The sequence below is a fragment of the Prionailurus bengalensis genome, chromosome C2 (genome assembly GCF_016509475.1).
Source record: "Prionailurus bengalensis isolate Pbe53 chromosome C2, Fcat_Pben_1.1_paternal_pri, whole genome shotgun sequence".
Classification (NCBI taxonomy): Eukaryota; Metazoa; Chordata; class Mammalia; order Carnivora; family Felidae; genus Prionailurus; species Prionailurus bengalensis.
Window position 1 is genome coordinate 68,229,835 of NC_057350.1, and position 12,858 is coordinate 68,242,692.

The following is a 12,858-nucleotide window of genomic DNA, read 5'->3' on the forward strand; positions in this document are numbered from 1 at the left end:
ATTTTGACTACCTAAAAATGTTTTTAAAGTTGCATGGTAACATAAAGTCAAAGAACTGCCAACTTATATGAAAATATTTGTAACATATATCACAGCTTAAGGGCCAGTATCCATAATGTATAAAGAACTCTTAAAATTTGAGGGGAAAAAAGACCAAAACTGATAGAATAAGGAGAAAGATATATGAACAAAAAACTTAATCAATAAAAATAACTTAATAAAGAAATAAAAATCAGGGCGGCTAGGTGGCTCAGTAGGATAACGTCCAACTTTGGCTCAGGTCATGATCTCACGGTTCATGGTTTCGAGCCCCGTGTCAGGCATTGTGCTGACAGCTCAGAGCCTGGAGCCTGCTTTAGATTCTGTGTCTCCCTCTCTCTCTGCCCCTCCCCTGCTCAGGCTCTGTCTCTCTCTCTCTCTCTCTCTCTCTCTCTCTCTCTCAAAAATAAATAAACATTAAAAAAAATTTTTTTAAAGAAAAAAAGAAATAAAAATGGACCAGGCACAGACCAATGATGAGGATGTGTCACCAACCAAGGCAAATGTGTCCTTGTGACACAGAGTGTATGTACATCAATTCCCAAACTTATTTTACCTGAGGACGCTGCGGTAGCACATCTTGGGACACCAGACTCAAAGATACCACTCTGGCTAATCAGGGTTCCTTACAGTTCTGAAAGGTGATACCAGGACATTATTCCACAGAAATCTTTTTCTCATGTAGGACTTGAAGCTCTGGCATTTTTTCTTTATAAAAACATGACTTGAGTGTCTTTGCTTTTCACCTGAACCATTTCATGGGTGTCCACACATCCATCAGCAGAGCTTACATAAGGCATGAAGAGAATCATTTCAGGACAAGAAATCTCTTACCTCATGGCCTGTGTCCCCAGGAACTCAGTCCTATCATGGAAACCAGGCACTGGCAATGTCAAATCCCAAAGCCAGCATACATTTCAATTCATAAGATTCTATAGCAGACAATGAGCATTTCTCATCATTAAAAAAAATTTTTTTTTCAATGTTTATTTATTTTTGAGAGAGAGAGACAGAGACAGACCATGAGCAAGGGAGGGAGAGCAGAGAGAGACAGGGAGACACAGAATAGCTCCAGGCTCTGCCGCTGTCAGCACAGAGCCTGACGCGGGGCTCGAACTCACAAACCGCGAGATCATGACCCGAGTGGAAGTTGGACGCTTAACTGACTGAGCCACCCAGGCGCCCCTCTCATCATTTTTTAACCTTGAATTTTTCACCTTCCCTCAACTCCCATTCTATGTCTTTTTTCTTTTTCTGTCTTTTCCTTTCTTCTTGAGATAGCTTCATAAACTCCTAAGATGGTTTATTGTGTTGTGGGCACTCCACACATATATTTATTCACTTAATCATTTATAGGGCTCCTCTGGGTTCCGGGCCACAAACAGAACAAACCAGGCCATGTTGTCAAGGAGCTTATAGTACAACATTAATGAATGTCCATTTCCTCTCCTACTTATCTCCTTTATTTGCTTTGTCTTGGCTCTTTCTCCCCATTTTGCTCAACACCCCATGCTGCTCCTCCCCACTCTTGTTCATCGTTCTCCTCCCTTCCTTGATAGCTTTTCCCAATGACTAACAGGAACCCAGCTCAGCTGGTTTTTATCACGATCCTGTCCTTGCATTTTTCCAACTCAATTAAGTCATTACCAGGGCTAAATGAGGCATGGACTCTCCAAAAGTCACACCTGTTGTCAGGGAGATGGAGGGTAAGAACCTGTGCAGCTGGCGTGCGGACAGCAAGCAGGGCTGGAGGGAGGCAGCCGAGTGTGACTCTACAGTCTGTGTTCTCCCAGTGCTGAAAGAGGGCCCTCATTTCAAAACAAGACACCCCTTGCTTTAATACAGAAGGAATGAAGTCTGACACAGAACTGAGGATGGTCACATTAATAATGACGGATAAGATGTCCCTAATTCTTTAGCAAATGCACACCAGGTGCATTTAAAAACCCACATTGTGGTTATGTCCTCGGCAAGAGGTAAAGAAAGCTGTAACCAGAGCCGGGTACACGGGTTTTGTGATTATTGGTTGAACTTTCTCAGGTTTTTCCCTGTTCACCCTCATCAAAACATACAAGTTTCACCTTTCTGTAATGGTGGCTTCACACCTTACTGTTAGTATTCTTTATGATCAGCATGACAAAAGAGGACAAAGATTACAGTACAATAAATCACAGAGAAATCAAGGTACTCACCCTATGTAGATAAATGATTTCTATTGGAAATCAATTTTGGTTTCATAACCACCTTTTTTTCTAGGCAACCCAGAATTTTTATTTCTGCAGCCTAGGAATCAAGAAATTGTAGTTTTTGAGCTTGCCATGCCTCTAATTTACTGAGTGTGTTTTATGTTCAGGCGGTCTGTGCTTCGGTTTTCTCTAGTTGAAATGTAGGTAAAATCATTCTTCTGTAGAGTTACATAATTTCCGGAAATGTTAAAGCCAAGGGGCAAGAGCCAAGGTGGTTTTAACTTGATTAAAATTGAAATGTTGCAATGTTGCCTTCTAACCTTGCCCTTCTATCCTCTGTTAATTTGTCCTTGATTCTAGAACTTTTGGAACAAATGCAAGTTCAACAGATATTTTTTGAACATCCTTTCAGCACCAGGTTCCATGTTCAGTGCTGGTAGTGCAACTGTGATCATGACAAAGACCCTGCCCTCAGAAACCTTTGGTCTTGTGGGGTGACCCCTTCTCTGTTCTGTCCTAGAGTTGCCCAACCAGCCCCCATTTTTACTGATCATGCCTTCTTTATTCATTCATTCAGCAAATATTTGTGAAGCACATATTACGTTCTACATATTGTGCTGAATGCCAAGGTACAGTGATGAGGAAAAGAGATAGGCCCTACCCTCAAGAAGCTTCCAGTCCCCACTGTGAATTGTTCTCCTGGAAACATCTCCTCCCTCTACACTCCCTCAACACCTAACTCATGCCTCTTCCTAGCATTTGCCTCATGGAACTTGTAATACATATCTTTGTCTCCTTTTAAGCCATAAACACCTTGAAGGCAACAATCTCAACTTTCTCTCCTGAGTACCTTGCACTCCCTAGTGTCTAACACATAGAAGAGCCCAATAAATGTTTTTGAATGAATAAATAATTGCATGAATTTACAAATTAATGAATCTATGGAGCCACAGACCAGTCTGCCCTGACCTGCCATCCCATGTCTCTTGGATGAGGAAGTTAGTGATCCATCATCTGTTAGTACTAAAACACTCCTTATGATTTCAAGGACCTTCTAAACATAAAACCAGCTGGTACATGGGTCATTTCTTCCTCCAAATATATTTTCCATTGAGATAAAGAACAAATACTAGCTTCAGCTTGTGTTTACAATATTTTTTTGCAAGAAGGCAAACACTATTATACGATTTAAATGAAATGAACTTATAGTAAGGAAAGCAAATGAGTTTACTTGTGACTCTTGGATAGATGTTGTTAATATAAGAAGAAATATAATAACAATAGCTTAAACAAGCTAGAAGCTTTTTTTATATGTCACGTAAAAGTCCAGAAACAGTCTGATACAAATGTTCTGCTCCATGAAACAGTCAGCTCATGGCACCATCATTCCCTGAGATATGGCTCATGGTTCAAGATGGGCTCCAGCTGTCACATATACCTCCATGCCTCAGAATGAAGGAAGAGGGTATGAAGAAGGGACAAAGGACAAACACTCTTTCTCAGGCAGTTTCTTGGAGGCTACCACAGAGCATGTCAGCTTACATCCCACTGGCCAAAACTTAGTCATATGACAACACATAATTATAAAGGAAGTTGAGGAAAGTGGTTTTTATTTTAGATAACGATTTATCCAGCTAAAAACTATTTTAGTGTGTCATAAAAGGAGTACAGATATGACGGATACAATTAGACGTCTCTACTGCAGATACTGAAACTGAAGTGTTAGTGATTATTCAAGAACTTTAGTATTCTAATTACTGCAAACTGAAGTCACAATGATGAACTCCAATTGTTTATCCACCATGCTATGATCACACTTGGTACTGGTCTGATTGTCACTATCAATGACAGAAGCAGTGAGATAGAAGGAAAAGAAAGCTTTTGCAAAAAAGAAATGGGGGGGCGGTGGCAAGGGGAATCTGGCTAAGGCAGTGACAACAGCAATGGAAAGGGGATGGCAGGGTGGAGAGAGACGGTAGAATCAACAGGACAAAGTGATTGGATATTGGAGAAAAGGGAGAATGAGGATCTAGAATGATTCAGCTTTAAAGTAAATTAGACCCTAGTAATTGGACTAAAAAGGGTGGTATGGAGACTGCATTAGACTGGTGGAGTTAACGGCTGCAAATTGACCTGAAATCTCCCCTTGATCTATTACTTCTTGCCATGAATTTTCTTTTGAATGGACTAATGAAGTTAATAAACTTCTCCAAGTAGTTAATCTTTCACAGGAAAAGTTTAACAGTTCTTAGTGACCTACCTTAACCAGTCATAATGTTCCCTCTCCTAATTCAGTACACTACTTGCAACTCCTTAAAATTCTGAGTTCTTGAGGCATTCTTAATTCAAGTGCCAGAATTTCTCACTTGAGTAAGCTGAAAGTGGAGTTGGTACTGGCTTCTTTACAGTTGTGAAATTTAAAATACATTAGATGTTTTAAAGGACCTGACACAATGCCTGGTTCAATAAATGCTAGTTTCTGTCTTCTTCCAAAGTGCTTTCTTTTTTATGCATTGACTCAACAGACATTTACTTAGCAGTTACTATTTCAAGACACTGGGCTAAGTGCTGAGGAGCACAGCTGAATTCAGTCATTGAAACCAAAGTTATAATATTCTTTTTCACTTCTGAATGTTGAGGTAAATTCTGATCCTCTACACCAGTGTACTTGCGCCTGTACTGGGGGTTTCTCAGGTTAGGGAACTGCATATGGTTGTTATCTTTGTATTCTCAGATCTTAGCACATGTACTTATGAATGCACAACCAAGAAATGAAGCCCAAAATCTAAATACAGGACCAGAGTCTGAAAACTAGGATAGTCGTGGGTGTCCAGACATTGTTGGAGACAATTCTATGAATGTTGAGTGTCTGCTGGGGTGCTCCTTCCATATGGCACCGAGTACCCTCTGCTAGAATAGCTGATAGAGGAGGAGGTAAGGTTCCTAAAGGGCAAGAGATAGCATACGACAATGATTAAGGGTTTGGGCTCTAGAATCAGACATTTATACATGTAATTACAATAAAGTGTGAAAAATCTCCCAAGAGGAGAACTCCAAGATCCAAGATGTAAAAGATTATAACAGATTAGACCTGCCTAGTCTGAGGGTCCAGATAAGACCTCCTTAAAGAGTCCTATAAGTTGCTCACTGTATAGCTGAGGGGTTAGTATGAGTGGAAATCCAGCCCGTGCTCCACTCCCAAGCTGGATGCCTTAGTACAAGGCTGTGTCTACCCCACAGGAGATTTTTTTCTCCATTCACATAAAGACCCCACAGTTTGGCAAGCTATGCCTCATGGTTATAAGCATCGGAAAGCTAAAAGATAAGTAGATGTTTTCCAGGCAAGGTTTAGGCCAGAGGGACCAATGAGGGGGAACAGCATGTGTGAGGTCTGGGGATTTTACGAAGGGTCTGGTGTAATTGAGGAACTGAAAGAATTTTAGTGTGGCTGGAGTATAGAGTTCAAAGAGAAGACCACCAAGAGTGAGGCTGGAAAGGTATTCATTACAGCTAGCATTTTCTGTGAGTTTACTAGTTACACTATGTTAATGGCTCTACATGCATTATTTTAATGAGATCACAGAAAGTGACTTTACCAAAGTCATATGTTAGAAAACAGTGAAACTATGATTCAAAGCCAGTTTTAACTTCAGAGCCTGTGCTCCAAACCATGTGTTCCATGACGTCCAAAGATCTGCAAAGGCAGGCTGCAAAGGGATAAAACTGGAGGCAAGAATGCTTATTAGGGAATAGTTGCAGAAATCCCGGTATGAAATGCTGGCAGACTTAAGATGGCCTTGGAAATGAAAGGGAGTAGATGGATTCCAGAGATTTAGGAAGGAGAATCTACAGGACTTGGTGGTTGTTTGAATATGAAAGGCAATGATGAGGAGAGAGGGGAGGAGGCTAGGATGACTCTTCATTTTGTGTCTTTGTGGATGGTACGTCATTTGGTGAGATTAAAAAACAAGCAGCAACAAATCTGGGAGGAAGATGAGTTTAGAGCCTGTCAAATTGGAAGCACCTGTGGGACATCCAGGTAGAGATGACCAGTTGACAGTTCAGGGCTGGTCCTGAACCTCAGGAGAAGCTGTATAGTTACCCAACATCAACGTATCATTGGTAATTGACTCACAGAGAGGGTGAGATAGAGAGCAGAGTTCCTACTAGGATAATCATGCTAAAGTAGAAACTTTTCCTTAAATCTAGTGGTCGAGTCTTATAACATAATCTGAGCTTTGATTTATCTGCGTCCTTTTACAAGAACTATTCCTCAAAGGTTTATGGAGTGTCCTATTACAAACTGAAACCAGATATCTGTGATAAAGAGGTACAAAAAAGGGAAGCCACCATAAGAAAGAAAGCATAAAGAATAAATGGCCTTTTCTGACATTTTTGTTTGATTTAAAGCCAGATTTAAACTTGAGTATGACTCATTTTATATTTTCTATAAGAACATAGGTGGTGAATAAAATATTATTTATATTATACTAATGCAAGAAACTGCTTCTACTAGGAAAATTCTATGCATTATTCACGCAGAAAAATGAATGGATTAAAATCTGGCAATAACATCAGTGGGGTCCCTAGCTTATCAATGACCTCTTTAAAATGTGGCCTCACAATTGAACATAGTCCTTCTCCAATATGGGCAACTGACGTTTTCTGTATCTTACATGAAGTACTAAAAAAAACATAGTCTAAGACTCTTAAGTCATGCTGTCTCCTCCTGCTACCCCTCAACCTCTCTAAATGGAAATTCTAAGCTACCTCAGTTATAGTCATCATAACAAGATGGGATTTAGGCTTAGCTGAATTCATTTTGTCTCTCTTTTCTTTTAGAAAGCATCACAGTCTTCACATGATGTGGCTTCTAAAGACTCAAGGACCACCCACCTTACCAGTCTGCAATGGCAAAGGCAGAAATGGATATTTAAACACCACAGCTTCCATTCTGTTATTAATCACTCTGTAGACATGTGCCACCACTACAGGGAGTGAACTGCACCAAGGGGGAAAAGTTCCAGGGGCCCCCGAACCACCAGCACTCTTGTTTCTCCCCCTGGAGAGAAAGCAGAACTATGGCATTTTATAGCTGCTGTTTGATCCTCTTGGCAATTACCTGGTGCACTTCTGCCTATGGGCCTGACCAACGAGCTCAGAAGAAAGGGGACATTATCCTCGGGGGGCTCTTTCCTATTCATTTTGGAGTAGCAGCCAAAGATCAAGATCTAAAGTCAAGGCCAGAGTCTGTGGAATGTATCAGGTAAGGAAAGGAGCCAAGTCAGAGAGTCTCTTCTCTTCTGGTGGTTGGAGAAAAGCTGTATCAAACCCAAAATAATTTTTTTTCAAACTTGGTTTTATTTTTTTCAAAAATGGTGAGTGGTAGTCATGCTGAAATTATTCCATGACCCTCTTTAAAAGAAAGTTTTCGGGGCGCCTGGGTGGCGCAGTCGGTTAAGCGGCCGACTTCAGCCAGGTCACGATCTCGCGGTCCGTGAGTTCGAGCCCCGCGTCGGGCTCTGGGCTGATGGCTCAGAGCCTGGGGCCTGTTTCCGATTCTGTGTCTCCCTCTCTCTCTGCCCCTCCCCCGTTCATGCTCTGTCTCTCTCTGTCCCAAAAATAAATAAACGTTGAAAAAAAAATTTTTTAAATAAAAATAAAAAAAAAAAAGAAAGTTTTCAAAAAGCAAAATGTCAAATATACTGAATAGAAAAATCCATGGCCTGTTGGGAGTATGTGCCAGTCACTTGGTAACTGAGTTGTCATTGTTCATATCTGGCGGCAGTGTTGCTTAATGGAAGACTAAGTACCTAGAAGGCAATTTATTATAGGTCTTGCAAACCTGAGTAGTAACATCTCCCATTTACCTTAAGTGCCCCAAAGGTCAATAATACTTGAGTGTTAGCTGCCTTATTCTCATTTTTTTAAAGGATTTTAAAGTTGAAAGAAACCTCAGTGGCTGGCATGACCCAGGCATCTACAAAATGCAGTCTATAGTATTTTAGAAGCCCTTCGTATAGAAGGCTGAAATCCTCTTGTTTAACACAGAATATACCTAACACTGATGGGAGAAACCACAGAATCCATCTAAATCTCTCACTGAACTCTTTCTTCAGCCATGTGAAGACAGCTAACTTATCCCATTGAATCACTTCTTTTCTAGGCCTGAATCTCAGTTTTCTGAACAATTACTTCATGACTTGATTTCCCTCCATTTGAGGCTCCCTAATTTATCATGACTCTAGTAGAATATGGCACCTAGAATTAGGCAGTTCCTTCAAACAAAATCTGACTTCCACAGAGTAGAATGGACTGTATATCACCTCCCTTCACAAGGATATCAGAGACTGTGACTGCACCCCAAGTCTTTACCCAACTTCTAAGAGAAAATAACACTTTCTCTCTAAGACTTGCAATGTTCAGAAGGGATCCAGCACTCTTCCATGGTCTTCCTGATTGCTGGAAAATGAAAATGAAAACTAGAGTTGCTCCAACAAAACTGGATTTCTGTTCATGTTCTAATGAGAACTTTAAAATTAGATAGCATTTTCACATTTTTCTCATAAATACGGAAAAACTAAGTACAGAATTTCTTTTTTTTTTTTTTTTTAATTTTTTTTTCAACGTTTATTTATTTTTAGGACAGAGAGAGACAGAGCATGAACGGGGGAGGGGCAGAGAGAGAGGGAGACACAGAATCGGAAACAGGCCCCAGGCTCTGAGCCATCAGCCCAGAGCCCGACGCGGGGCTCGAACTCACGGACCGCGAGATCGTGACCTGGCTGAAGTCGGACGCTTAACCGACTGCGCCACCCAGGTGCCCCCTAAGTACAGAATTTCAACTATGGTGATCATATTCTTCATATAACCCATTTGGACAAATATCTTCTTTGTTGTACCCTGCTGACCAGAGTTGTGCGTGTGCCATGTATATACCTAAGGTTAAGCAAAAAGCCCTGGAATACTATATTTTTTAAATTATATTAAAGAAAGATAGTAAAATCAGTTTAGCGGTATAAATGTTTTATGTAAAGAAAAATTCTATAATCTCTCTTAACTTAAAACTTAACTTTTAACTTAAGGTTTAAAACAAATAACTAAACAACAACAAAAAAATGATGGAAACATAAAGAAAATGACTAAAAGAAAAGGTCACATTAAAAGTTAAGAAACTGGGTGGAGGGGAATAAATTAGGAATCTTGGGGCACCTGGGTGGGCTCAGTTGGTTAAGTGTCTGACTTCGGCTCAGGTCCTGATCTCACAGTCATGAATTCGAGCCCCACATTGGGCTCTCTGCTGTCAGTGCAGAGCCCACTTCAGATCCTCTGTCTCCCTCTCTCTCTGCGTTTCTCTGCCCCTCTTTGCATGCATTCTCTCTCTCAAAAATAAATAAACATTTAAAAAATAAATACATAAAAATAAAAGTTTGGAACCTAAACAACACAGTGGAGTACAGCAAGTATTTCTTACCTCCTGCCATTGAGTTCAAGTAGTATAACCTACCATATAAAGAGAGAATCTGTGGAGTTGTTACATTTCCTCCTTTGCACGTTGATACACTGATTTAGCATACTTAACTAGCCCTCACTCTGAGCTAAATCTTGGGAGAGTGAAAACTATGTAACTGACCCTACTTCTCTTTGTTTAATTTGCTCGATTTTTATTTAAAATAATGTTCTTTGAAAAGCAATGCATACTCATTTTTTAAAACAGAATATATAAATAAACCAAAAGCCCACGATTTTAAAAGCCATTGCTCCACCACCCAGAAATAATCACTATTTGTAAACAGCCTTCCTACATGTTTGTTTGTTTGTTTGTTTACAAAGGTGAGCTCTATCATCTCCCTTTCCCCTTTGACCTCCAGTAATGTCATAATCTAAATTTGTGACTCTGCAAATCTGAGGTTAGTTTTAGGCTCCTACATATTAAAATCCTAATCTTATTTATATTTTCTGTAGTCCTTTTTAAAAAATATCTGTATTATTTTTAATACTTTAGATCAGCAACTTCAAACTTTTTGCTGGATGAAGCAGATACAAATTATTCATTCTATTACGAATAACAATCTTTGCTACCATTGCTTCCTCTGTGTAAGGCACCAGGCTGAGAATTTTACATAATTATCTCATGTTCACAGCTATCATATGAGGTAGGCATTGTCCCCATTTTACAGAGAGTGCTCTGAGTCTCAAAGAACACATCATGAAAACAAAGAATAACACAGCCATGATTCAAACCGAGCTTTGCCCAGTCCCTACTCTTAAGTGGTTGATCAGAAAGCCTCCCATTTTCTTCCATTTCTTCTTTCTTGCAGGTATAATTTCCGCGGGTTTCGCTGGTTACAAGCAATGATATTTGCCATCGAGGAAATAAACAGCAGCCCAGTCCTTCTTCCCAACATGACACTGGGATACAGGATATTTGACACTTGCAACACTGTTTCCAAAGCCTTGGAGGCCACTCTGAGTTTTGTGGCACAAAATAAAATTGATTCTCTGAACCTCGACGAGTTCTGCAACTGCTCAGAGCATATCCCCTCTACTATCGCTGTGGTGGGAGCAACTGGTTCGGGCATCTCCACAGCGGTGGCAAACCTGCTGGGCCTCTTCTATATTCCCCAGGTACACATAACTTCTTACATGGGGCAATGCGGGCAGGGATCAGGACTCGAGTGACTTCCATGCCCAGTGTCCATACAGCTTGCTATTTTCCTATCTCTGGCTTTACACTGGCACCAAAAAAAAAAACCCTTCTAATTAGTAGGGGCACTGTATCATGACCATTTGGGATTTCTGAGACCCCAATATCAACCATGTCCACTAAACCTTCACAACTCTTCCAAAATTCTTTTAAACATACCTTGTGTAAAACTTTGCCTTTTTTGCCAGGTATTTATTTTCCATTCCATTCCTTTAGTAAATGACCATTCTTCTGCCTTTACTAAAAGGAATGAGGCCATATGATGTAAACTCACCTTTCAAACTCAAAATCTGTCCCTAATCCTATTCCTTTAAAATTCTGCCTCTCTAACTTCTGGCTTAAAGTTTAGCTCAGGGGGAAGCAGAGTATATTTTCTCACAGAACAAGAACTTAATCATTGTCTTGCACATTCCAGAATGGAAAATATTCTATTTCGTTCAACAATATTTATAGAGCACATATGAACAAATAGTGTCCACCCTCCAGGAACTCACCCTAGATGAGGAGATGTCTGCATTTTCAAATGCTAACAATTCACTGAAACAAGTGCTTTAATAAACATTTGTTCAAAGTTGCATATTTTTCCCCTATGGAGCAAATCTTTTTTCATGTTAATATTTATAGATCTATGACATCATTTTATAATAGTGAAAAGTTGGAAACAACCTAAATGTCCGTGGATGAGAGAATCAGCTCAATTGTAATACATCCTTTACATCAATTTTAAAATTATAGATCATGCTTTAAATTCATTTTTTTCAATGTCTAATATTTAAAATTTGTTAAGAGTACCTTTGATAAATTCACATTTATATGTTGGGAGGTCCCCATTTCTTTGGTGATAGACCTTATCCTTTTATATTCATGTGGCAACTGAAAAAGACTTGTCATCATTTCCCGAATCCTTACTTCAGGGAATTAAAGGTGTTTCCCATGGGGAAGCCCTGGCTTTATAACTTTTGCACAAAATGATCTAATAATGGTCGGTAAATGTGTTGGGTAAGATGCAAATATGCATCTTATAAATTTTGCATATTGTACAGTATTTTTTTAATTCACAGTGAAAGTAAGTTTTTGTGGCCAAGAGGCACAAGGTATAATTGTGGGTAAGGTAAATAAAGAATATAAATGTAAAGGTTTTAATTCTTTATGGTTTGGATGAAAGACAAGGTTAAGCTAAATTTGAATTATTAAAGTGTCACGAACACTATAATTCTCAGTCAAAACAATGTAAGTATATCTACAGTAGTGTTTCTCTTCCATGACTGCGTGTTAGAATCACATGGGGAGCCTTAAAAACCAATACCTGGGTTTCACACCGTAGAGATCCTGGTTTAATTGATATGAGATGCAGCCTGGGCATCAGGAGTTTTGAAAGCTCCCAAGGTGATCCTAATGTGCACCAGAACTGGGAGCCACTGCTCTGCAGGGTAGGGGCAGAGGCCAAGGGTATTTCTTATGCTACTCATGCCACCAAGTGGATGGAACAAGCAGACCAGCTAGAAAAGTTCTGGACAGAAGTTTTCTGACTCATTCATGAAATTCTCCCCTCTCACAATATAAGAAAGTTTCGTGTATTTTTAAGAGTTGTTTTTTTTTTTTTCTTTGTGGGGAGAACAGGTAGTGAAGTAGTATTTACCCCCCTCATTCCTAGTTTCTTTTTAAAAACTAGACAAATATTATAAATGCATTCTTTAAGAGAAACATATTCATAGTAGATATATTTGTAATTTTAATCCTTTTAAAACCCTTTTCAACCCATTTTTCAAAAAGAAGAAGTAAACATCAATGGATAAATTTACAAAATGCCTGAGTAGGTTTTTCATTTGCAAAAATCTGACAGAAGCCTGTTGTTTGAGTCTGCAAGTAGAGCTCTGTGGAAACAACAACATCTCAATAAATTACTTAATCTAACTACCTACATCT

General features: G+C 39.5%; 1 protein-coding gene across 1 annotated transcript in view; it reads left to right on the forward strand.

The window, feature by feature from the left end:
* The first annotated feature begins 6,793 nt into the window (after positions 1-6,793).
* Positions 6,794-12,858, forward strand: part of CASR (calcium sensing receptor) — a 31,530-nt gene continuing 25,465 nt past the window's right edge. Inside the window, exons 1-2 of the mRNA XM_043594310.1 lie at positions 6,794-7,491; positions 10,547-10,853. Coding sequence (XP_043450245.1) covers positions 7,307-7,491; positions 10,547-10,853 — 492 coding nt within the window. The 5' untranslated portion in view covers positions 6,794-7,306. The remainder of the gene's footprint in view (positions 7,492-10,546; positions 10,854-12,858) is intronic.